General features: G+C 36.2%; 1 protein-coding gene across 3 annotated transcripts in view; it reads right to left on the reverse strand.

Annotated features, from left to right (window-relative positions):
- Window positions 1–18,029: 18,029 nt before the first annotated feature.
- Window positions 18,030–25,684, reverse strand: part of LOC131050748 (MAG2-interacting protein 2) — a 97,721-nt gene continuing 90,066 nt past the window's right edge. For all 3 annotated transcript variants that reach the window (XM_057984998.2, XM_057985002.2, XM_057985001.2), the window contains exons 11-12: window positions 20,715–20,980; window positions 18,030–20,555 (exon numbers count right to left, since the gene is read on the reverse strand). In XM_057984998.2, the coding sequence (XP_057840981.2) occupies window positions 18,432–20,555; window positions 20,715–20,980 (2,390 nt within the window). In that variant the 3' untranslated portion in view covers window positions 18,030–18,431. The remainder of the gene's footprint in view (window positions 20,556–20,714; window positions 20,981–25,684) is intronic.

Genomic DNA, 25,684 nt, shown 5'->3' on the forward strand with positions numbered 1-25,684 from the left:
ATCGTGCATCAATAGGCAAACTACCAAGCTAGCTTACAACTTAACTGATCAACTACCTATTAGTTTTCAACATCCCTATCAAACAAAGTGCCTTTATCAATACATCGTTCCTAAAACAGATACCTTATCAGATATCATGTCCTAATGGACACATCTTTCCTACAATGGGCATCCTATAAAACAATTTTTCTATCCAAAAACGCTTATCCTTGGCAAGAAGATTAGTATGGTTGTTGACTCGTTTGGTCCAGTGAATATTATCTTTTATTTGATTTATCTTTACATTATGTTCCTATGCTACTCAAGGATGTCCACAAGTGACTAGAGAAGTTGGGATGGTTCGCAATCCTTTTTCTTTGTTTGATGTTTGTGGTGTGTTTTCATGATGTTCTAGGGCATAGGTGTTTTGGGTGTCTGTGTTGGCACATTCATTTGGCAAGTATCCTATGCAAAAATAAAGTCAAGGATCACTATGCTTGTGACTATGGCACATACCTTGACTCTTTGTACAACCTTGGAATGGATGGATACACTCCCTATCTACTATATGTTTGTTAATGCAATGGAAAACCATCAACACCTTAGTCTTGCATACCTTCATGTACAAACCTCCATTGATACATAATAAGGATCGGTGATGAAATTGTTACACTACCTAAGAAGCACAAGAATTCAAGACAGTTTCATTTTCTCATATCGACTATTATATTTGTTAGTCAATTCTATTGCCTAACATTCTTCACTTCTTACTAATCATTCTTTAATTTCATCATTCATCCAACTTTCATCTATCATTTATCTTATATAAGATGTGTCCTTGAAACCAAATGTTTTGATATATATTTGGTCTTATACAAGATGTGTTTTTCCTGGAACTAGATGATCATCTATCTTTGGTATTATAAAGGATGAGTCTTTCCTGAAACCAAATGATCATCTATCTTTGTCTTATGCAAGATGTGTCTTTTCTAAAACCAAAATTGATATTTACCCATCAATACAATCAGCCAAAGAATCTAATCAATCAATCAATTTATGAATCACTCTAACCATTTCTTCTAACCAATCAAACTCATAAATGTCATCAAATGACTGTTTTTCTATATCTCATATAACATTCTTCTTCTTTTGAGAGATCATTTATCTCTTTAATGCACAAACAATCTCTCAAGGGGGCATCCTAAATCCATCTCTTAGAATACTAGGGCATGTTTTTCACTTTTTCCTTTGAAACAATACTACTTCGAACATTGTATCAAAGGGGCAAAATGTAGACACCTAAAATTGTCTTGTGCCTGCAAACAATAATTTTACTAATTATTCCTCTTAATATTTCTCATCATTTTCATAATCTCTCTAATCTCTTAATCATTTAATCAATTAATCATTCTCCTTTTTATAATATTAATTAAATAATCTTATTATTAATTAGTCTCGAATATTCACTTTAATTAAATCATCTTTATTGTTTAATTATATTCAAGTTCCATATTCCCATAGTTAAATAATTTATTTAAATTGTTTAATTATCTAATAATGTCTTCTCATTAAATGAATTTCTTAAATTTATTCAATGTCATTTAACCTTCATTTCAGATAAATCTAATTTCCCTCCAAATTCAATTAAAATTCACTTCCCAGAAATTCTAGTTTTATTAGGCATTATCGAAAACCCAAATTCAATCTAAATGACATTTCATCTAAATTTCTTACATCGCATGTGGAAATTTTTAACTGCCACTGACTCTCAATAAATTCTCAATCACTTTTTTCTAACTAGTCAAACACTTCTCCCTTTTCGAAAATCAACTTTTTCTAACTAATCAATCAATACAATCTTTGAATCAATCAAATCAGATAACAATTCAATCAATTCTCTTAACTTATCAATCAATTCAGTTTCACTACGGATCAAGTCACTTGACTAGTCAGTCAAGTGAGTTAATCTCTCAATCATATCCAGTCAGAATGTGTAATAGTCTCTCACCAACCTGTCTCATCAAATCTCGACCATTGATCAATCATGTCTTCAAATCAATCTCAACCATCAAATCAAACCTTTCATAATCTATAAATTGAACATCAATCCTCCCTTTTCGACAACCACGCTCTTTGTAATTCTTGTGCTTACATATTGTAGGTATTTCCAAAGTGCAACTTTGAGTGCCACTTTCCCACAAGAACAAGAAGGACAATGGAGGACAAACATATTGGAGTTAACATAGATTTAATCATTTTGTTATTTCATATTGTTTTATTATTGACTTAAATTATATTTCTCTATTTATTTGTGATTGTATTTGTTAGTTCGATTCCAGGTTTTGGGGTTGCTTCTTGATCTACTTGACATTCTAATTTTCCCTCGCAGACACCCAGATTAAATCACCTGATAATTAAATACAATCACTTTAATGATATTGAATACCTAGCTATTGAACATGAGGTATATAGAGTTGAATGAGTTCTCGCCACTTTTGTTTCTTCATATGCATGAAAACATGAAGGATAAATCAAGAATAGGTAACCAAGATACTTGTTTCTTTTGATTCTAGATACAATATATTTCATGTCAACCTTCCCCTATGCATTTCACATCTTATCACTATAATGCAAAAAATTGCATACCCTTCAATTATCACATTATGTTTCGGGCTTGCTTTGGTGTCCACTTGTCATAGCATGTCTTAGGATCATTAAGCCTATGCTATCCTTTTACCCACTCATAGTGTTAGCATTGTGTTTTTGTATGCTTAGACCTATTTTAAGTGTTGTCATGTGTCCTCGGGTGTTTTCTTTATGTTTTCTTGTTATGTTGTGAAGTCTTCAAGCATGATATACTTGGATGCTAGCATGAGACATTAATATTTGTCACACATTGTAATCCTCTAACTATACAATCATACAACATCTATTTCCTATCAAAACAACAACCTTTCAATGTCCAAATATTCCTTTGTAACTATCATTCACCCAATTATTGGAAGTCCAATAGTTGCCTTTACATTTTGAATGCCTATTGTGTTAGTGTGAACAATGTCATTTCCTAACTAGACATTAGTGGGGACCTATTTACATGTTAAGTTTACTTAGGTTCTAGGTGTCATTTCTAGGAGTTAGTTATAATGGGGCCATGTTCGCCTCATTTACTTTTAGTTATCTAGGCATTTAATATTTGAATTGAGCATTTAATGTTTGTATCAAGGGTAGTTGTCATACCTCATCATACCTTGCCTATACAAGTAAGGCATCTCATTATACATTTTATATTCAACCAATGCATTCTTATTATGTAAGTTATCTTGTCATTCTCTCTTTTGGAAGCTATGTTTGTCTTGCAGGGATTCTGAGGGTGTTGAGGAGTCACCTATCTACTCCTACGTATTGAATTTTCCTTTCATTCTTTAACGAATGGATCCTCATTCTTCATGAAAACTTGAGCTCTCCAAAGGAAACATATGGCATTTTGTAGCCTTCCATGACATGTTGCAACATTCCTACACTCTACCACCCCTCTTTCACCTTATGAGCTTCCTCTATTGTCATTGTGAGTTTTGATTTGTTGTGTTTTGTCTTTCTTTCCTTTATTGTTTTGTATTCTCCTTATTTTCTTTTGGCATTATGGAGTCATCACCTCCTTTCTCTTACCAAAGACATTATGTTGTTTCTCCCCCTAGGCTAAGGATTAGTTCTTATGGATTTATTTAATTTCTTATTATCATTATTAGTCCTAAATAAACTTGGGTTAAATGCACAAAAATCATTTTTCTCTCATTTTGTTGGTTTCCTATAGAGGTAAAAAGACCAAAGTAGAGACTTGAGATTAAGGTAATCTCCTAAGTGGCCAACCCCTTCCTTTTCATCTTAGCTTCTAGGTATTTGAAGGTTCTCAAATACTTTAAGGTTTCATGTTCCTTCTCTTTCTTTTGTACCTTCAATATATTGTTTAAAATTGATGGTTTCAACTTCTTATGCATTTCTAGATAAACCTAGTGTAGGTCATTTGAATTCTAGAAATGTAGGTTTTTGCACCTACTATGGATGGCAATGTGTGTACCAGATGATGACACACAAATTGCACCATAGACTACCACATTGTTATCTTCGCCAATGAGTTACTTCAATACGTTTCTTAATTTCTTATTATCTTTTATTCCTAGTTATGATATGATCTATTGCCAATTCTTATACTTATATGTATTATATTTCATTTTTCCTTGTTTATATAACCTAACTTAATTGTTGTAAATGTAAAACCTTTGATTGTGTTCTTGGGGGGTCTTCTCTGCCTGATCTCTCCTTTGATGGTCCTAATGACATTATTTACTAGACTCTGGTTTGTCGCAAGCAGAAGGGGAAGTCTTCTCTCGTCCCCCAAACCCCCCTCCTTGTCAAGGTACGAGTGTCTCTCCCCTTCTTTGAGTGGGGTTTTGGGTGTTTGCTAGTTTGACAGGTTTTTTCTTTGGGCCTGTCCAACTGTTTTTTCGAGCATTGCTCCATAGTTTTGTTGTCTCTCTGACTGCCTTTAGGTTGTTGTATTAAGGGTCAGCACCCTTGTTCTTGTTGCTTTCTTAATAAAAAAACATAACAATTACACTCTTTTTTGTAGTCCCTACCCATGCATTAGAGAACATGTCATCCACATCAACATAATTATTTATCCTAGCATCAAACATCTACGTCACTCAATAACTTATCTAAGCTAATGCCACCAATTTTCCACCAAAGTAGTATCCAATCAACATGACCTCTCTCTCATCCTATAACCAAATCCTAGACCTAGTGGTGGTCTTGTATAGTGTTGTAGGTAGTAACAATGTGGATGCATGGGAGCTATGTTTGAGGACTTAATTTCGTAGAATCTATTGCAACCAATATACCTCAATTTTAAAATTTATGGTTAGCTTCAATTTAAGAAAAATGTAATCTATAGTTTTTTGATTAAAAGTTAGTGTTGCCTTCAATCTAAGAATTTTTTTGTCTCTGTCAATCATTTCTTCCTTCCCCAACATATCAAGCATGGTTATCTACATTCATTTCCCATCTTTTGATGTGTATGGCTCTATTTTTTCCTCTACTTTATTTATTAAGGTGGTTGTTGTCCATGTAATACACATGGTGATGTATTTTATCTCAAGGTCTCTTTTATAAGCTTAAGCTTATCCACTCTGTTTTGATTATGTCATCATTTCCAAGTAGTTAGCATTTCATGATTCATATAATAGATGCAAGATTCTTAGAATCAGAGACCTATGGGAACATCATGATTTGTAAGCTAAGTGCCACCATCTCAAACATTTTTAACTAAGATGACAAGGTTTGTCATAGAGAAACCCAATATCTCATAAAATTCTAGAAAGCATCCACTATCAAGATAGGTTATATAAGTTGTCACCTTCATGCAAGGCATTAAGAACATTACTCTAGCATCCCAACACTCACGCTTAACTATTGAATCAATCCACATACAACCCTACAATATTAAGAAACATGAAAATGAACTTGTTAATTTAATTGTCAATAAGAGTTATATGATTGAAAATTATTTTTAAAGCTTAAACTTTTCTCTCTTCTATAATCTAAATGCATCTATTACATGCAAGTTGTAAACAAATAGCACATAACCCAAAGAGAGTATTTTTGCTTTGATAAGTACACAAGTATACAAAAGTTCATGAAACATCTCCATGTAAAGAGAAGAAAAGAGAACAAATTAAACTCTTTAGATGAGTGTTTATTTCTACTTATTTTACTTACATGATACATTATCTATAGTTGATGAAATTTTCACCCACGCCATATTCTCATTATGACAAGTTTGTCAACAATTACAAACTTCAAATAGTTTTGTATGATGTTGGAAGTGTGATCTATAAACGTAGCTTTGTCTTAGTCACTTGGATCTACTTAGGCATTCATACACCATAAGATTTATCTCTCAACCAACAAATATGATCATCATTTCAACATTTTTGGATAATAACTCTCCAAAGTTGGTGCCTTTTAGTCCCACAAATGCTATGGACACAAATCCTAAAGTAGGGATTCAAATTTTGGCTTCCTAAAATATGTGATACCAACATCTACTATTTTATATTAAAAAATAGATATTGTTTTGGCCTCTTCAATTTTACATTTGTTTTATATTCTTTACAAGTCTTAACAAGTTGGGCTTCAACCAAATCTCTGACTATATCTACAACTAAAAGTTTCATGTGGCTTTTTATATTTTGACTTTTGATGTTTGATTCTACTCTTCTACAACTTTCTCCAATCTCTACATGTCCCTTCAACATATAAAATGGTCATCTCTCACTATCAAAGAAATAAAAAACTTCTCACCATATCCACTTCCTTTGGTTTGTGTTGGGACTACTTCGTAGATTGCTCCTGTTCTATAATTTGCCACATTCCTCATTCTAGACCTATGTGAAAAATGTTCTACTTCTTGGGAACTACTTTTCTCTTTTGTTATCGGTGAAGTCTAGCATACCAATGGTTATTTATGCAGCAATGAGTGCAATAATTCTTGTCCAATATAGACAACAACTTATTGCATCTTCTCCCCTTTAAAAGATTGGTCATATCGAGAGTGGTGCATGTTATATTCATTAAATGTTTACTCCTATCGTAAGGGGCATATCGCGCATGGATCTTCATACATGGGAACCCCCTTGCTCTTTTTTTATGGGTGAAGTTTAGCATGCCAATAGTCATTTATGTAGCAAGGAATGTAGAAGTTCTTGTCCATCTTAGACAAAAAATTCTTGCACCTCCTACTCTTGAAGAATGGTCATGTATCTTTCCTTCTTTCACCTTTAACCCATCCTTGAGAGTGATGCATGTTTTACTCATGAAGTGGTTGGTTGCCTTTTGATGAATCTCCTTCCAACACAACTTTGCACAATATAATTCCACAAAACAAACATGGATGAGGTACCAAGACTCTTGTGGTCTTTGCAATAGAACCAAACACTAGAGGACTTTGTTCTTCAAATACCTTATTAAGCTCTACTTATGTTCATTTACATTACTTTGGAAATGATGGGGAACCATCTTAAAAACTAACTCCTATATCATAGGTTTAAAACTCCATTATATTCCATTGCATTTCCTAATTTATCTTCCTTTGGCTAGTGACTATGCTTAAGTTATCTTAGAGAATTTTCAAGTCTCTTGTTTGCCACTACATTATTTCAAACTAACATAGGGAAGATATTCCTCAACTTTATTATGCCTTGGCCGCTACTTATAAGGCACTTGCCATCAAAATCCATCCTAAGCATCACCTTAGCACCAATTCTTTTACGTGTTTCTTAAAGCTGCCAAGTGACTCCTCTAGATTAGAAAACAAAACATGTAGTGAAAAACTTTTTTTTGTATGTACCTAGGTCTTTTACTAGCATCTCTAGTAGAAGGTAGTCTCCTTTTTATACCATTATTTTTTTTGAACTTTGTTAATTGCTCTTTTCTCATACAACTTTTTATTGCAACCTCTCAATGATTCCCATAAAGAATTCGCTATGGCTTCTATAGACACATAAATCTGTCCACTTAATTAAATGAATATTTAGTATTTATTTGATTATTTAACCATCAATCAAGAATTAATTAAATTAATTCATCTTAACCCTCTTCTCCTATTAAGTAAATAAATTATTCAATTTATTTGATTTAATTCACTTAACCAAATTCAGACCATTAATTAAATAAATAAATCATATTTGTTTAATTAAATCTTCTCTCATATTTAAATCCCCCAAAATCTCATCTCTCACATTTAAATAAATTAACATTTATTTAAATAAATTAACATTTATTTAAATAAATTAACATTTATTTAAATCACCTTTATCCTCCACCCACTTGTATTTTCCTACAAATGCAAGTTGCACAACTATTTAAAATAAATAAATTATTTATTCAAAATCCTATTTATCTTCACCCACTTGAAACCATTAATGGTTTCCCTTAAAGTCTTCAAACTTAATGGTTTCCTTTTAGAGTCTTCTCAAGCCTTTAATGGTTTCCCTTAAAGTCTTCAAACTCAATGGCTTCCTTCTAGAGTCTCCTTAAGCCTTTAATGGTTTCCCTTAAAGTCCTCAAACTTAATGGCTTCCTTCTAGAGTATTCTTAAGCCTTTAAAAGTTTCCCTTAAAGTCTTCAAGCATTTAATGCTTTATCTTCCTTTTTCTCATGTAAATAAATTAAGATTTATTTAAATAAAATCCAAAATTCACATTCACATTTAAATAAATTAATATTTATTTAAATATCTATCCAAATGCAAATTACACCATTTAATTGAAATAAATGATTTTATTTTAATTGAAAATCCCGAAATTCCTCCCACTTGTATTCTCCTACAAAATCCACTTGCATGCCTAAATCCCTTCTAAATTTTTCTAACTCCTTCTAATTAGCCTAAGTCACTTCTCAAAAACCTTCAAAGTCTTCAATAACCATTAAAGGCTTTATGTCTTCAAATGGTTAACCTCTAAAGTCTTCCAAACCATTAAAGGCTCTTACATAACCATTTATGGTTAACTCACCGTTTACCTTTGGTTAGAGACTTTCTTCTAACTTAACCATCCTTTTGACTCATGGGTTTCTTCAAAGCATTTATTTCTTTGACTAAGGTAACCATTTAACCCGTGCACATTCATTTATCCCTTGGATAAAAGGAATATCCATTAACCTAACCCTAACCCAACCCCCAGGGTAACCATCATGTCCCCTCAAGCATTTAATGCTCCTTATCTCTCCTCTCAAGCCTCCTCATGGTGACACTTGTCAACATGGGATTGGGTTGAAAGTCTCACATGGATTGAATATTTTTCAATCCTAACCCTTGTTAAGATTTCTCAATCTTAACCCTTCATTTCCCCATTTCTTTTATAAATAGAACCCTTATCCTCAAGCAAAGGAGGAAGCATTAGAGTATTGTTGTTATACTGGTATTAGCATAGAGTTTTTCATAGCATCACTATCTACACTTGCATAGCATTTGTTTATCATTTTCAACCATCTTGAATCTCCATATGCCATCCATGGCTAGTGCTAAATGCTGAGAGCTACACTCATTTGGGACTTGGAGAGGGGAGAAACAAGGGAGAAGCATCAAAAGGCATCATGGAAGCATCTTAGGGAGGCTCTTCTCATTTCTTTTGTTTTATTAAACTTCTTTCATGTTTTTTGAAATCTCTTTTGATATGTTTGGAATGGTTTTTAGTTCTTTGTTTTGGTTTTATGGTTGAAACTAACTTATTAACATTGAACTTTGTTGTTGCCTTGTCCCCATTTCCATGACATCAGCTTCCAATCTAACTTGTAACTCTTGATTTCTTCTTCCAAACACTTAACTACATCTTCAATTATTTGTTTTCCCTTTCAGTTTGTTGGTTTGTTTCATGCAGCCCTTGTAGCCTTGGTTTTTTTTAAAGATTAAGCCTTGTTTCTTTTTTTCAGATTTTCCCGTGTTCTTTGTCACCAAAAGCCTACACTTTCTTGTGAAACACAAGTCAACTTCTAGTGTTGTTTACAACATACACTCATGTCTCCTTTGCCTTTGGATGACGTCTCCTGCCCAAAAAAATTCACACTCTTCCTCCTCTACTCGCGTCTCCTCTGTTGCTGTGTTGGTTGTGCAGGGTGATGCTCAGACGATGCTTGGTGTGGATCCTCATGTCCAGGGGGAGTCCAATGCCTCTCGGCCTTTAGACGCTCCTGCTGGGGTTTTGGGTGTGATGGGCTCCTCCCCGATGTCCTCCCATTCCAGTGTTGCTGGTGTGCGGTGTAGTACCCCTACCGTAATCGATCTCTAACCTTGGTTTAATCTTGATTAGTTTATCTTAATATAATGTTAAAGTCAGATGTTGATTTAACGCATAGCTATTGATGAGGTTTCACACTAGTTATATGCAAGTTATTCAGTGTTCCTATTTCGTGATATTAGCATCGGACTAACGCTTTCATTAAGTTATTATATATGTATGCATGTATGATCTTTGGTTGCAGGAGATTTCAGGTACGAAGTCGCATGAGTGCGAGGTTCGTCTTCACCTGGATGTGCAGGTTTGATTGTATCTCTGTTAATCCTTAGAGTTGGATTAGGTGGTCGTAAGAACCTAGTCGACCTTAGTCGTGCTCCAGTGAGCATCACCAGTCGTCGCCGGTAATCCCCTTTTGTTTGGGTTGCGAGTCGTCTGTTTGGTTGACCTTCTCGGTTTGCGTGCCTGGTGTGTTTGGTTAAATTGATTAATTAGTCCTTAGTGATTATTTTGAGTATTTATGCATTTGTGCATTGAAGATTAATGGGTTAAATTAATTTGGTTTCCGTTATGCGATCTTCGTTGATATTGGATTGCTTATTTTAAATTGGGAGTGAATTTGATTTAATGTCTGATTTTGAATATTTAATGCATTTTGTTTATGCTGTTGAAAGGAAAGCTTTGTATTTTTTTCGCAATAGACTTAAATTGTATTCTGTTGGCTTCTGAAATTAGAATGGCTAAATTTGATTAAATGAGGAAAACGATTTTGAATTGATAAGGCAAGTCAATTTGTCGTTATAATTAGAAAAGGATTAATTTTGTGAATTATTTTTAAATAAGAATTTTTATTCCAAAAATGGAATTTTTGGGTCAACTCTTCCATATAACCCAAATTTGGGGAAATTTGGAAGGATGGACATTTTGGAGGAGATTTTGGTTGAAAAGATTTTTGGGGGTTTTGGAGAAGAGGCTTTTTGCTGAACCTGGCAGGATTGGGCTCTCCTTCAGCTACTCCAGGATTGCGTGTTAAGGTAGGATCCAACTCTCAATTTTAGTTTCTTTTTTTTTTGTTGAAATGGAAATGGGGGTTTAATCTTGGCTTTGGATTCTCCATTGAATGCCATGCTTTTGATGGATTTAGTAAATTAACCAGCTTGGCTGGAAGTGTTTTTGAGGTATTGTCAATTCCTCTTTGTTTTTGGGCGTTTGAAACCTTGGGTGGTTGTAAAAGAATGAAAAACCATCAAGAAAACATTATTTTCATATCAAACCGAAATTGTTATTTCAAATTTTTGAGTGGGTCTATTGGCTGTTTTAATCCGAACTGTGTTAAAGAAAATATATATGATTATTTTTATTATTGAACTGTGCGTTCAACTTAGTTCGGACTGTGCGTATCGTGTTTTACGGATCTGGGCGTTTGTTTTTATTGATTTGGACTGTGTTTGGGGGTTGGAGGCGGGGAGCGGAGCTCCCCCGCTCCTCCTCCCCTCTCCCCCGCTCGCACCCCGCATGTACTTCCTCCGCGCGTCCCCCTTTCACCTCCGCTTGCCTACGCAGAGCCTGCGGCTCACGGCGGTGGCCGCAGGGCGCCGCGGCACCTGCGGGCACCACCGTGGGCACCGCTCGTGCTCCCCGCGCCTGCGGCTAGGGTTAGGGCACGGCCCACCCTGGCCTGCGCTTTAGGTGCGTTTTTTTGTTTAAAAAAAAAATATCAGAGTTTGTTTAATGCGTTTTGTTTAAACATAGATTTTAAAATCGTTTTTTTTTTTAATGTATTTTTTTTAGTATGTAAAAAAAAAAAAAATGCATATGATAATTTAAATCATTTTAATGGAAGTATTTTTAATGTTAAGTTTAATTAGTTTTTAATCTTGATTAAGGTGGCATATAGTGGTAAAAGTTAATTGGATATGGAGTAATCTTATAATGAAGTTTATAAGTGAATTAATTATTCAATCCCATTTCTTGACTTATGCTCCTTTCCTGATTAAGTTCTAAAACTGTTAACTTCGCAACTAAATATCTTTGAATATATTCTGATCGATCTTGGATTAATGAATCTAGATCTTGATCGTTGAAATACGATGTAATTACTGCTTGATGATGTTAAATTTTATCGTAGAACATATCATTTGAGTAATTGTAAAGTAGTGAAATAATTATCGTTGGGCATTAGAAATTTAACGATATGCATTGAAAATTATGAATCTGTAGAGATTGATTTTAGACCAGTATGTTAATGACGTTTTGATTGGAGATTAAATACCTTGTTTAATTGATTAATGGTGGCCTGAATTTTATTATTATGAATTGGTTAAAAACTCATTATGGCTTAATTGCCTGTTCGACGCTTTGAACCTTCAAGAGTTAGAAAACCAAGAACAAATTATCCCTTGATGAGGTAGATAACTGTAAGCTGATTAGATCTTGTAGAAAACTTGATCGACTTGTAATGATTAATTCAATTTGAGGAAATATTGTCTTTTCTGATTATTGCCTTGCGAGTTTAATTTCTGTATTCGCTTTTAATTATGAAATGGCATGTTTTTGCTTGTTTAGTAGGACCCTGTCGTATGGATTGACTTGGGGTGCTTGTTTCAGTCCTCGATTCCGAGTTGACTGTTGTATTGTGGTAGTGTCGTTTTGATCATATCCTCCTTGTGTGTGAGTTGAATGATGATTGTGGTTGACCGTTGTTGGTCGGGTCTCTAGTTAGAGTACCGTCAGTAAGTGATTACTTTTGAGTCATGTATGACCTGATGATTGTGTATCCCTTCTTGAACTTCGTTCGTCTGACCATGTGTATTCCTTGGTTTTGAGTTCGTCTGAGTTTAGTCTAGTGTCGTATGGGAAAGTGGCTTTCGATTGGGGGCCACGCCCAAAGTGGCTGCTGGGTAACCCGTCGAAATTGAGTCTAATAAGTGATAACCTAAGTAGATTAGAATGTAATCTCTAAATAAGATAATGTGCCTCACACATGGGACGAGTGCTATCATAGATTCGACATGCTGTGAGAAGGCCTGAAATGGCAAACCATCTTCCTTGTCTTCGCGAGAGGATGTGTGGGTCCACACGAGGCTTGGATGGGCCGGAAGCTCGGATTAGGTTGCCAGGGTAACCCAGTGTACGGGGCCGGGACCTATGAAGACTTGCCATGGTATCCATACCAGGTTGTGTGATGACACTTGTCCCTACGTTCGCTAGTGTGTGTCGTTTTGTCCTGTTAGGAGTACCCTTGTGAGTCGTCCTTTTGTCTCTGCCCTTGTGAGTGTCGGTTTCATGTTAGACCTTGGGTGGTGATGGCTCAGTCTTATGGATGCTCTTCTGGACTTATGTTTTTAGCTTTGATTATGATCAGCTGGATCCTGTTCTTTTCAAGGATCGTTTATGTATTAATTGACCAATGTGGTCGTTTGTATATTGTCTATGTATCACCTTGATGGCCGGATTGTAATGGTGTAACCTCTTGTACTCTTAACTTTATTATTTATCAGAGGGGTCTTGCAGTTGAGCAGACCCGGAGATGTAGCCCTTTAGGGGTGAACTCCGAAATCATTATGGTGTTATGTGATGTATACTCTTATGTTTCCTTTATTCAGCTTTAGCATGTATGAATAGCTTATGTTAGAATGGATAAGTGGATGAATGAAATTAACTATAAATGCTTATATTTAGTTCTTTCTTGAATGCCGTGTAGATCGAATGCGTAAGTGGTTTAGATGAGATGTGTCGTAGATACATGTATGTAATCGTCTTTTGAAATGCAATAAGTTGGAATATGAAAGAATGTAACTTAGAGTAATGAATTATACTCAGTTGTTGTTAAGGAATTTAAATATGCTTGGAAAGATCTCTTTTGTTATGATGAAATCCTAGTGTATTAGAATGTTAGATGTATGACTTGTTAATTTTAAATGAAAAGATTGAATGAAGATTATGAATGGATCTTAATGGATGAATCTTTGTTGTGATTTATATTTCCGTCCTTTGAAAGAAATTATCCTGATTTTGAATTATCTCGTTGTTAAGATATTCAGCTTTTGGATTAATTGTGTGAGTAAGTGAATTGTGAAATTTAAGTAATCTCGTTGGGAAACTCTTTAGGTGTTTGTTGAAGTCTTCCGCTTTGTAATCTGAATCTTTGATATCTTGTTGCATCATATGTGTTGTAACTTTAAAAAAAAAAAAAAAATTGCACTCTATTCTTGTGTTATAGCTTAATCCCTTCGGGGTTTCCTGGCGGGGCATTACACGGCCTAGTGTGACTCGGAAGCCACAACCTAGGCCATTTGGTGGGTTCGTTTTGGTTACTAAGGCCATATCTGTCAATCTGAAAGATGATACGGTGAAGGAAATTATTTATAATGCTTCTATCCTCTCTTTACATGGTGCGATATGCCGCTTTGGGGAGTTTTGGCCTTCTCTTCCTCAGTTGCGCGCTTGGATATCTTAACACTGTGAGCCTCTTATCACAGGTAAAGTTCATATTTTCCCCATGGCTAAGGGGTGTTCCGTTGCAAAGTTTGATAATGCCCAGGTCAAAGACAAAATTTTATGTGATCGCTTCTTTATCTAGGAGGATAAATTTTTGTTGATGATTAAGCCTTGGCACTTTGATTTTAACCCTTCTACTGAAATGTTTAATAAGATTCTGACTTGGGTTCGGCTTCCTAATCTCCCACTTCATTTATGGAATGATTCTCTTTTAGAGGAAGTGGAACTTGCCCTTGGTGATTTTTTTATGTTGGATATTGAATCCTCTGATATTTTCCACTCCACATTTGCCCGCATACTTGTTGACCTGGATATCTCAAATGGGTTGCCTGCTGAAATTTTACTTAATTCTTCAAAGGGTTCTTGAGTCCAATCTTTGGACTATGAAGGGATTCCCTTTCGCTGCAGAAGATGTTTTAAAACTAGGCATGTTGCTGAGCATTGTGGGTTTGAGAAAATGGCAACTAAGGCTACATGGTGGAAAGGCACATCGGTACAACATTATACAGTGTCAAAGTTACCTAATCAACCTAGGAGTTTTTCCGAGGTGGTTGCTTTGGAACCACATGATCTTGAGGCATCCCCTTTGGTTCTCTCTCTTGGTGGGGTTGTTGATATTGTGCATGTGTCTCCTGATTTCTCCCGTGTGAAGGAGACTCGGGAGGCTTCTTTTGGTGATATTGATTTGGGTAATACTCATGTTTTTACCAAATTTGGTGACTTGACTGTTGATGCTGGGATTTTTCTGTATGTTGGTTCTAGTGAGGTTGTGTTTGTCGGACTGAGGTGGACTGGTGATGCTGGGGTTTTGTCTTTCCTGTCCGTTGGTTCTAGTGAGGCTAAGACAGCGGTTGTTGGCTCTCACTCTCAGGTTTTTGGTGCGCTGGATTGGCATGTTAAGGCAGCACAAGTGGAAGAGGGATGGATTTCTGTTAAAGGCAAAAAAGTTAAGTCCTTTAAGCCTTCCTTCGATATGACTCTCTGATCCCATAAGAGCAATTCTAAATGTAAACCTTGATGGTTCTTGGGTTGGGGTTGGTTTTTGGTTGGTTGCAGGTTGTTCTCTCTGCAGCTTTGTTGTTGTTGGTTATGGGTGTCCTTTTTACCCATGGTTGTCTGATGCTTTCTTGTTCCTTTTATTCGGACAACTTTCTGGTTGAGGATTCTAGATCCTATCTTTTTCCGGTTGTAAAGGGTTTCGGGTCCCTTCAAAACCTGTTTTTTCCCTAATCAAAAACCATGGAAAAACACATCCAAATTGATGTGTTAAGCAAACCCTATTGACACAAGAGAAAAGTTTTTCTATCAATCTAATTACATTGTGAGATGTTCGATAGTGGCATCAACGAGTCTCATGGCATGATCAATTAAATTAATAAAAAAAAAATTAAAAATAACTTTAAATTAACTCTAAGAAAATAAAAACAGCATTGTGTTCCTATTAAACAATTGTGCTTGTAGGTTTGGACTATCTGTATAAATTTTGTATGAGCTCACCCATTTGTGGTTGTTTTAAGTTTTAAAAAAATATGCTCAAAAATTAAAAAACTTTTCAAATAAAAATAAAGCAAACAAAGTAGATAATATAAAATAATTTTAACTAAAAATTATATTATTTTGGTCCATATATATTATAGTAAATAAATCATTCTAAAGAAAAAAATAGCTAGAAACTATATTTCTTAAAATTTTAACATATTTTAAGATATCTCTATTTGTAAATAATCAACGTTGATACTCTATACAATAATTCATTAACAGGGACCTTACATTCATAATTTATTGCTCACAAATTACTTGAACAACAAATAAAATTGCCTTAGCCCGGTTGATGTTGTAAGTTTGTTTTCGTGATCGCTTGCCCTGTCCTGCGCCGGTGAAGTTCCTCTTGTCGGCGTTGATGCAAAGGTCCCTTCTGCACCCATGTCCTTTGTTTTGGGTGTTCGTCCCTCAGTTGATTCCCCTGTGGAGGTTGTCTCTACTCTGATTTTGGGTGTGGATGCCCTTCCTAGGGTGGTTGTTGGAGATACTCAAGTTAAAGGGGATTCTCGGTCTAGTGATGTTGATGGCAACCCTGTTGTTGGTGCTAATGTTTTACCTAGACCTTCCTTTTCTAGGAAGCGTAGTTTTGCTCGTGTCGCCAGGTGTGCTACCCAGCCCTAGACTACTTACAATCCCCGTATTGAACCACTCAATGTGCATCCAGTTTGGGTTCGACTTCTGAATCTTCCTCTTCATTTTTGGGAACACTCTTGCTATGAGGCCATTAGCAACTCTATTGGTCATTTGTTGATGGTTGATGATGTCACGACTTCCATGGGCCACTCTACCTTTGCTCGTATCCTGGTGGATATTGACATCTCTTAGCCCCTCCCTGGAGATGTGGTCCTTATGGTAGGGGATAGGCCTTGGACTCAACCGCTGGATTTTGAAGGCCTCCCCTTTCAATGCAGAAAATGTTTTGCCACGAGTCATTTAGCGTTGGATTGCTCCCTCCCATGTCACAAGTGTGCAACCACATGGTGGAAGGATGCCACCTTGGATCACCTGACTATCTATGATACAGACGCGGCTAATGAGCTGCCCTCCACCAATAATGTTGTTGTTGATGTTGTTGTTGTTGTCCATATGGTTTCACCTCTTGTTACTCTTGTTTTGGATTTAACTCCTCTCGCCTCTGACTTGTAGCTCCACTCCACACCTACTGGTTTTGCTCCTGATACTGCTATTTTGCAGCAGTTTGTTCCACAACAACCCCCTGCTACTCTACAACAATTGGCCCCTACCCTGCAGTCACAATCTGTCTACCGATGGTATCCAAGCAAGGTCCTTACCACCTGATCATTCTCTTGATGGTCCCAATGATAGTATCGCCTAGACTATTGTTTATCACAGGCAAAAGGGGAAGTTCTCCCCACCCCCCTCAAACCCCTCCTTGTCAAGGTTCGGGTGTCTTCACCCCTCCTTGAGTTGGGTCTGTGTTGTTGAAGGTTAGACAAGTTTATTGGTTATTATTAATGTGTTGTTGATAGTCTCTAACTATGATAAAGGGTTGGCACCCTAGTTAACATTGCTTATTAATCAAAAACAAATAAAATTGCAAATCATGATATCCTTGTGACTCTATGATTGATTACTAAATACTAGAAATCTATTAGATAAGATAGAGCATGTTGACATATTACTTGTCACATAGTTGTTAAAAACTAGCATAAAATAGGCTAAGAAAGTAAAAGAGAATTTAAAAAAGGCAACACAAGATATTTACTCCAAACAAACCCACCATCCACTATTAAAAAAAACACAGTTTACAAAGCTACTCCCTTCATAAAGGCCACTAAGAACACCATTATAGCATCTTCATACTAGCAGCACCTAACTAGTGAACTCAATCTAAATATAACAATACAATCTCCAGAAATATGGCAGTGAGCTTCTACATTTAATTCTTAATAATCCTAAGACTAGTAGGATTGTAATGTATTTTTGTGTGAACTATATCTCATCAGCATATATGCGAAATGATTCCATCTGAGATGTGAACTTATAGCACACATCTCAAGAGTGAGTTCCTGCTTAAAAAAAGCAGGGATACACGGAGACACATCCCCAAGCTTTTTCTAGGCATCAGATGAGGATACGTCATAGTTTATGCACTCCAATATCTTTACCTGTCATGAAAATGTTAAAAAGACTAGAGATTCCTCAAGGGAGAAACAAAATAAAAAAGGCTATTTGCAATCAAGAGAGAACAACAAACAATAAGGCAATATAAAATTTATTGTGGTATGGATTTAATGCTGTTTTCAAGTGGAATGATATCCTTGACTACAAGTCAACTGAAAGTCTTCCATTGTGTAATCCGATCGAGTCAACCACCAAAACAATTTTTTTTCTTTTTTTGATGAATACGTTTGTCAGAATCTATTAAATTAAAAATGTTTTACACATTCCACAAAAAAATATAGGACACGCAGTCACCCGTCCAGAAACAAAATAATTTTACATGTAATGATGAGGATCAATTGCATGTAGAAAGGATGAGTTAGCAAAATGAGGCTACTCCACTGTCCCTCCCGTGCAGGCATAGGGAAAAAGACAACAAAATTGGATTATAAATAATTTCATGTGAATCTCAACAACATTAAATCATTAAGGGCCTTGTTACTTAACATCCTTGGAAAGTGTAGAAAAAGCTGTTTTGATCATGCTTGGAAGTTTTTCTCTCAAGCCATTAGCAATGTTCTTCATACCGTGTGGAAAGTCCACAGCACCTATAGCATTCTGATATTTTACCTGACCTACTTTCATTTGCATTTCTAAGTATCTTTTCAGAGCAACATATACACCATCCATAGAATAAAAAGTTGGATGTACGTGCATAAATTGAAATACCATTGTTCCTGCTAGAAAATAATGCTTTCCCCTTGTGAGTTCTGCTATAAAAATAGGGAAAGCCACATCGCAGAGGAAAAGGGATTCATTTTCATTTTCTCTTGAAAAGGGAACTTGGATTGACTTCCTTTGTAACGATAAATAATTTTCTTGCAGCAAGCACACCAGTTGCCCCAGCAAAGCACACATGTAAGAGAAAATAGTAATAAATTTAGGGTTACCAGCAATGGATGGCAAAAGACCTGCATATAAAATGAGTGCTAATAGTCCATTATCCATTAAGCCATCTGATATGTTGTTTTCATTTAGTACATCACTGGTATTACTCTCTTGTCCATTGCTGTCAAATGTCCTGATCTCCTTCAGTTTGTCCGCAAACATCTCCAATGTTTCAAACCAAAGAGAATCATAGGGAAGTAACAAGGCACTTTTCAGTGCAATGGCAGGCTGTAGCTTACTCAACTTTGCAGTTAACCTACGTGCCTCATCCTCAGTGAGTAATATTATAGCTTTGTTTGAGCATGCCTCATCAAGCTTCATTAAAACATCTTCCAGTTCGCACTGTTCAACAAGTTTGTCAAGAATTATATGCCAACACATATGATATGTATGGACTGAAACAACTTTGTTCACATTGCTATTTGTCTCTACTTTTAGATCTTCAAGTGCTTCCCATCCATCATCCCACATGGCTTCTTCGCTCCAATTATCTTGTTCATCTGTTGTTCTCTTTGAGTCTTCTGTCTGCATAGTCTCAGATCTTTCATTGACATTCTCAAACAAGCATTCCCACTCTTTCAGAAGCGATATTAAAGTTAATATATGTTGTTTAGATACAGCATTAGCAGCTAATACACAAAATAAGGACACTGATGAATCAACACTCACAAGATCCTTTCCATTTACTTCTACACCTGGCCATAAAGTAGATATCAACTCTTTTGACTTCAGGGCAACCAAAGTACTTCTCAAAGTATTGGCATTTGATTGATTTTCTTTCTCAGAAAGATTCTCAATATCCATATGCTGGAAGGCATCCCACTGATCCCAGGGTAATAAACTGTCATGCTGTGCACCAGAAGCATGCATATGGCCCCTTCCAGCAATACATTGAAGAATTTCCAGCAAATAAACTCGAACTTGACCAGGTAGCTGCAAATCTTCAGCAAATGCAGTCAACTTCGACCAAACCACACGTCTCATTCTTTGTAAAATGACAAAATGTTGCTGCCTTGAGTCAGAGCTTTCAACATCATCGTCATCATAATCTGCACCAGCAAGTGATGACAATACCTTGCACAGATTTCTAGAGCTAAATTTATTAATTTCAACTGCTGAATCAGATGTCTGGCCACATATCTCTGACAATGCAGAATCAATAGCACTCACATATCCATCCATGATGTCTTTAAGTATATTCTCATCTTTCCTTCCTGTGGATGCCAGCCTTTCCCTGGATTCATGTATGTCTTTCTGATGAGTCGTATAATTATCTAGATCTGATCTGCTATCTGAGATAAATATTGGTCTTCCTTGAAAGCAAATACGGGTAAGAGTTCTAAAGGAGCAGCCTGCAGTAATCATTGTTTTTATGAAATTCAAGAGCTCATTTTTTAGACCACTCAAAATTTCCTCGTCTTCAGCCCCTAACAAATGATCCAAATCCAATCTTTCTTTTAAATGCACGTAGCAAGAAGAAAGAATTTTGTACAAGAAAGTTAATCGGCGCTTATTAGAAGTATCAAGGGTGGGGTACACAGTTGAGCTAAGGACTTTAAGAAGTTCTGCATCATGCTCAAATAGTTCATTCCAGTGCTCCGAAATTTCTTCTTCAATATCTTCATTTGTCCATACTTCTGATATAAGTGCAGAACTTAAATATCTTATAAGGACCTGGGTAGAGAAAAAACTAAGAAGTTAATACAGCAATATATCATCTAGGACATGTCACACATGTGCCAAGGAAGAAATGAATGCAACAGCTTATATAAAGTAATGCAGCCAAACTCTACATCGGATATGCACAATTTAAAATACTGAGATAATTGATACCTCTGATCTGTCAACTCTATACATGTTTGCCAGCATTAATCCCTTCGAAAGAATGCTCTTTTTCTCAATCTTTACAGACTCGATCAAAGAAAAAACTGTGTTTTGTACATATGCTGTATCCCCAGACAAAAACCTTCTTGTTTCCACCCCAGGGATCATTTGTTCTAAAAGCCTTGCCTGCTGAGCCAGTCTTTGTTGTTCTGCAATTCTTAATCTCCACTCTTTCCAGAAGGTTGTCTCTATCTCCTCCTTTTCATTCATGCAATCTGAACCATAAAATTTTGCAGCTAGAAGGTAAGTGGACAGAAATGAAAACGAACTTCATAGAATAAAGATTCCAATTATTCATTAAGCACAGAATTACTGAATACACCAGTGGGGCATGATAATTTAGTTTATACTAAATTGCAAGGTTGCACGGGTACGGGGGGTACTTGGAGACTTTGGAGACTGGTGCTGGTACTGGTACGGCTATTTTTTCAAAATAGGAGACGTGGGTACTTCGAGACGCCAATTTCTTTTAAATATAACTTAATAATTTATATAAATTCTGAAAATATAATGACATTAACATTAAATATAATATAATAATTTAGTAATGGCTGTTGCAACATTATAAGAAATCCTTCTGACCTGCATTTGTTTTGAGCATTGTTTTTTTTTCATTTGTACTAAATTTTGATTATTTTGTTGCCCGTGTTTTTTTTGTTTTTTTAAATTTTAAGGTTTCTTTTTTTTTTGTTTGGCTTGGAGACAGTGGGAGACAGGTGGATACGTTAGTGGGAAATCTCCTCTCTATGGAGACGTTTCCAACCAAGTTTCCGGTGCGGGATACACGTTTAAGTCTCCGGTACGAGTACCCAGGGGCTGGGTACGAGTACCCATGCAACCTTGCTAAATTGTGATCCAAATTGAATTGTTGTAATTCACTATCATTTACCCATGCAACCTTGCTAAATTGTGATCCAAATTGAATTGTTGTAATTCACTATCATTTATATTGTATCTCTGATGTAAAAGGATGATTAAAGTGGCTCGTTTTTTATTAAAAAAGCAGCGTTAACTAGGGCACTGACCCTTAACATAGATAGAGACTATCAAAAAAAGAAAAGCCCACAGGCAAGAAAAACAGCACATCGGAGCAAGCCTGGGACCAACAAGGTCGTGTTAATGCATAATAGCTTCGGTAAGATAAATGATTGAATGAGAGATAAATGAAGTCTCTCATTCAATCATTTATCATATCGATAACTATGATAAAACCATCAAGCAATTGAATCATCCTTGATAGTCATTCTATATTTGTATATGATCAAACTATTGATTAAATCATACTATGCATCTTCCTCATGTTCATCTATCTAATGAATCTTGTATCTAGATGAATATTGATCTAACATAATGATGGCTCCGATTAATATATTATCGGATTGCATTAGATCGGGTTGCATATTATATCGGGGTGCATATAGTATATATCGAATGCATATCGGGTAGTATTATGTTAGTCACCGATAGTTATCGGTGTGTTAGTCTACACCAATAGTTATTGGTTGTCAAGGCTAACACACCGATAACTATCGGCTGTTAGCATTGACAGCCACCGATATACTATCGGGTGGTAGCGCTTGGTAAACACCGATAATCTTTGGTTATACTCCACACCGATTGACATTTACGTAACATGCAGTTTATTAGCATTAACAATAAGACACGATCAAGTAATGTCTTAATCGGTCATGACCGATCAAGGCATTGCTTGGCCGTGCCTTGTTTGTCATATACTTATAGTAAGTGGCATTCGTTAGATAGGACAGAGAAAAATATTAAATGCTCCTCTCACCTGCCACAAATAACAAGATAGTCAGATATATACATTAAGACAATCATAGAATTAGATAATAGAATATAACTTGCATATTGAATGTAAATTGAACATCTTTTACATGGTATCAGAGACAGGTTAAATCGAACCTTAGGCTGTTCAATTTTGTGGAAAATTCAATCAAGCATATATTCAACATCAAAATTCTTCTAATGGGTAGCGCCATCAGATTTGAAAATCCTATCAGATTTGTTGAAGCAATCAAACAACTCCTCATCTAGGTCGGAATTTCTTTGAGCGTGGTGATTTGGATATCCCGGTTGCCTATTCTAATGCAATTTGGATATTAAAGGAGATCGACTCTACTCTCAAGAAATCAACTGCAGTTTGCACATTAAGAGCCAAGTTCTTTGTGGAATCACGAGGGAGCGATTCTATGTGAATTGAACAAGGCAATAAGGAAGGTTGCAAGTCAAAGTTTGATGGCGGATATGTGTCTCCAAATGTCCATAAGATCACAGGAGTAACTAGTGCACTCTGGATGAACAATTGTTCGCAGTGCCTTGTTATTATCAGACAACAACGACTGTGTGATCAATTGTCGGGCATTTCTACCATGAGACAAGATTATCTTGTCAAGTGCCTTTCTGTACGAGGATGGGTTTGAACATGTCGCATGAAGAGGTCTATCACATTCATAGAGTAATAAGTTGATGGATATTATCGCAGGCTGGTTTTTGCAAAGGCAATGACATAGTACACACACCCCATGAACACAGTTACGGATACAGTTGTGCTACAAAGATGATAGAGTATGTAGTGTCAAAATGCGGGAGAGACGATCTTCCATGTTCCAAGCAGACACTGCAAAGCAATGCAATGTGGAAAAGCAACAACCAGATAGGAAATTATGATCTTCTAAACAAGCTTCTAATCGTTGTAGCCGGTGGCCATGCTCCTAGTCGATGGGAAAAGAAGGCAGGACATGTTATATTGGCAGCAATGAATTTATTAGATTGCGGAGCTCGGGTTGGATCAGTCTAATTAATAGATAATGCATTGACAACCCTAGATGTTGTAAGGTGTATTGAAGATGATGATGTTATAAAAGTTGTAGGATTTTTTGTTGGAGGAATGCGATGGAGGAAAACAATTGATAAAATACTCCAAACAAATATGAAGATGGAGAGACTCCTCTTCATCTTGTTTTCTCGGCAAGGTCACGCAAATACGTTTCATTTGCTTTTGAGAAGGGAGCTGAAGTAGACGTTCAAGATGACCGGAAATAGACACCTCTGGACAATGCAATTACATGTAGACAAGATACAGTCACAAATGTCTTTATGAAACTAGAGCAAATTGCCAAAGTAATAAAAATAAAAAATAAAATTTTGATCAACAACGAAAGTTCAAGGGAGACAGCAAGATCTCAATCTGACATAAATCTGATGGATTGTCTGTGTATCGAATCACTTAGCAAGTTTTTGTGATTAGTAGTTCCATCTATTGAATTGGGCATTAAGGTTTATCTTTAATGTTGTGGCGCTAGCGCCAAACAACATTGGAAACAATACTCATATATTTGCCAGTCAGAGAGCGACATAAGAAGCAACGGTCTTACTATAGACAAAACCAATTCGATGCTCTCCTTCATAGCATGTACAGATTTGCAGAGAAGGGTCTTCATTTGAATGTATGGCTGGGAAGATTATTGAGGAAGATCGATGCCACATTGATACTGTTGAGTATCCTGTGCGTGGCATATGGGCTCAACATCTCACAGATCCTGGTTATGTCAGATGAACACAACAACTAAAAGTATGCGTATCAAAGAGCAACCATCAAATGAGATCTAAATCTTCAAGTGCAAAGAATCAGGAATGAACAATTGTTGGATTGCGAGGAAGACTAATAAACAAAGAGATAAGTAATCCATGTTTGACTAATGATCATGAATTTCATATGTAGTTATTAATTCATGCAATTACATTATGCGTGTTATTTGTGAATCAACATTGTCAGTAGGTGTCTGCACAGGACAAGCTACATTTGAATATCTTGTTTCAATTTCTTCAATGTACTATGAGAAACTTGCCCCTTACATGCAGGACATCTTTAGAATCACAGCAAAAGCAGTTAAAAGTGATGAAGAGCTTGTTGTTCCTTAGGCTATAGAGTTTTGAAGTACTATTTGTGATGAAGAATTTAGGAAGAATATGGAGGGGACTTTAGTGGAGATTCTGAGATTTCGCATTTCCATCTATAAACAAGTATTTGCCTGCAAGAAGTGCAACAGTCCATGAGGAAGCAATGTTGACCATAGGGGCTCTTGTTTATGCTACTAGTGGTGAATTTGCTAAGTACATGCCAGAGTTCTATAAGTCATGTTTTGCAGGTGATCTTTCGTGATAAAGAAAGGACAGACCAAGAAGCATCAGAGATTTCATTCAAGGGAGAAAGAACTTGATGCTTGCAGTCATAGGACTGAGTTGATGGCGGTAAGTATTTATTGAAGAAGAAAGAACCCATACAGTTTGTCCTTGCGGTCTAATTCTTAGACAAGGAGGTCAAATGGTTGATATCAGATTCAGAGGGAGTCTAATATTTCATCAGAAGCAACCTTAGACAAGGAGGTTAGATGATTGATATCAGATTCAGAGGGAGTCTAATATTCCATCAGAAGCAACCTTAGACAAGGAGGTCAGATGATTGATATCAGATTCAGAGGGAGTCTAATATTCCATCAGAAGCAACCTTAGACAAAGAGATCAGATGGTTGATATCAGATTCAGAGGGAGTCTAACATTTCATCAGAAGCAACCTTAGACAAGGAGGTCAGATGGTTGATATCAGATTCAGAGGGAGTCTAACATTTCATTAGAAGCAACCTTAGACAAGGAGGTCAAAAGGTTGATATCAGGTTCAGAGGGAGCCACACCATCACGAAAATATGCTTAATACATTTTTCTCTGTGAGAGATAAGTTTGAGGAGCAAGCACTAGTTAATACACTCTTCTCTGTGAGGGAGAAGTTTGAGGTGAAGGCCCTTGTTCCACCCTTTGGGAGTAGTCATGGTGAACATCATGATGAGATGAAAACATCACGTTGAGCAACTCCGTGATGGGCACTTGTGTTCATATGCATT

Source organism: Cryptomeria japonica, chromosome 5 (genome assembly GCF_030272615.1).
Source record: "Cryptomeria japonica chromosome 5, Sugi_1.0, whole genome shotgun sequence".
In the NCBI taxonomy this organism is placed as follows: domain Eukaryota; kingdom Viridiplantae; phylum Streptophyta; class Pinopsida; order Cupressales; family Cupressaceae; genus Cryptomeria; species Cryptomeria japonica.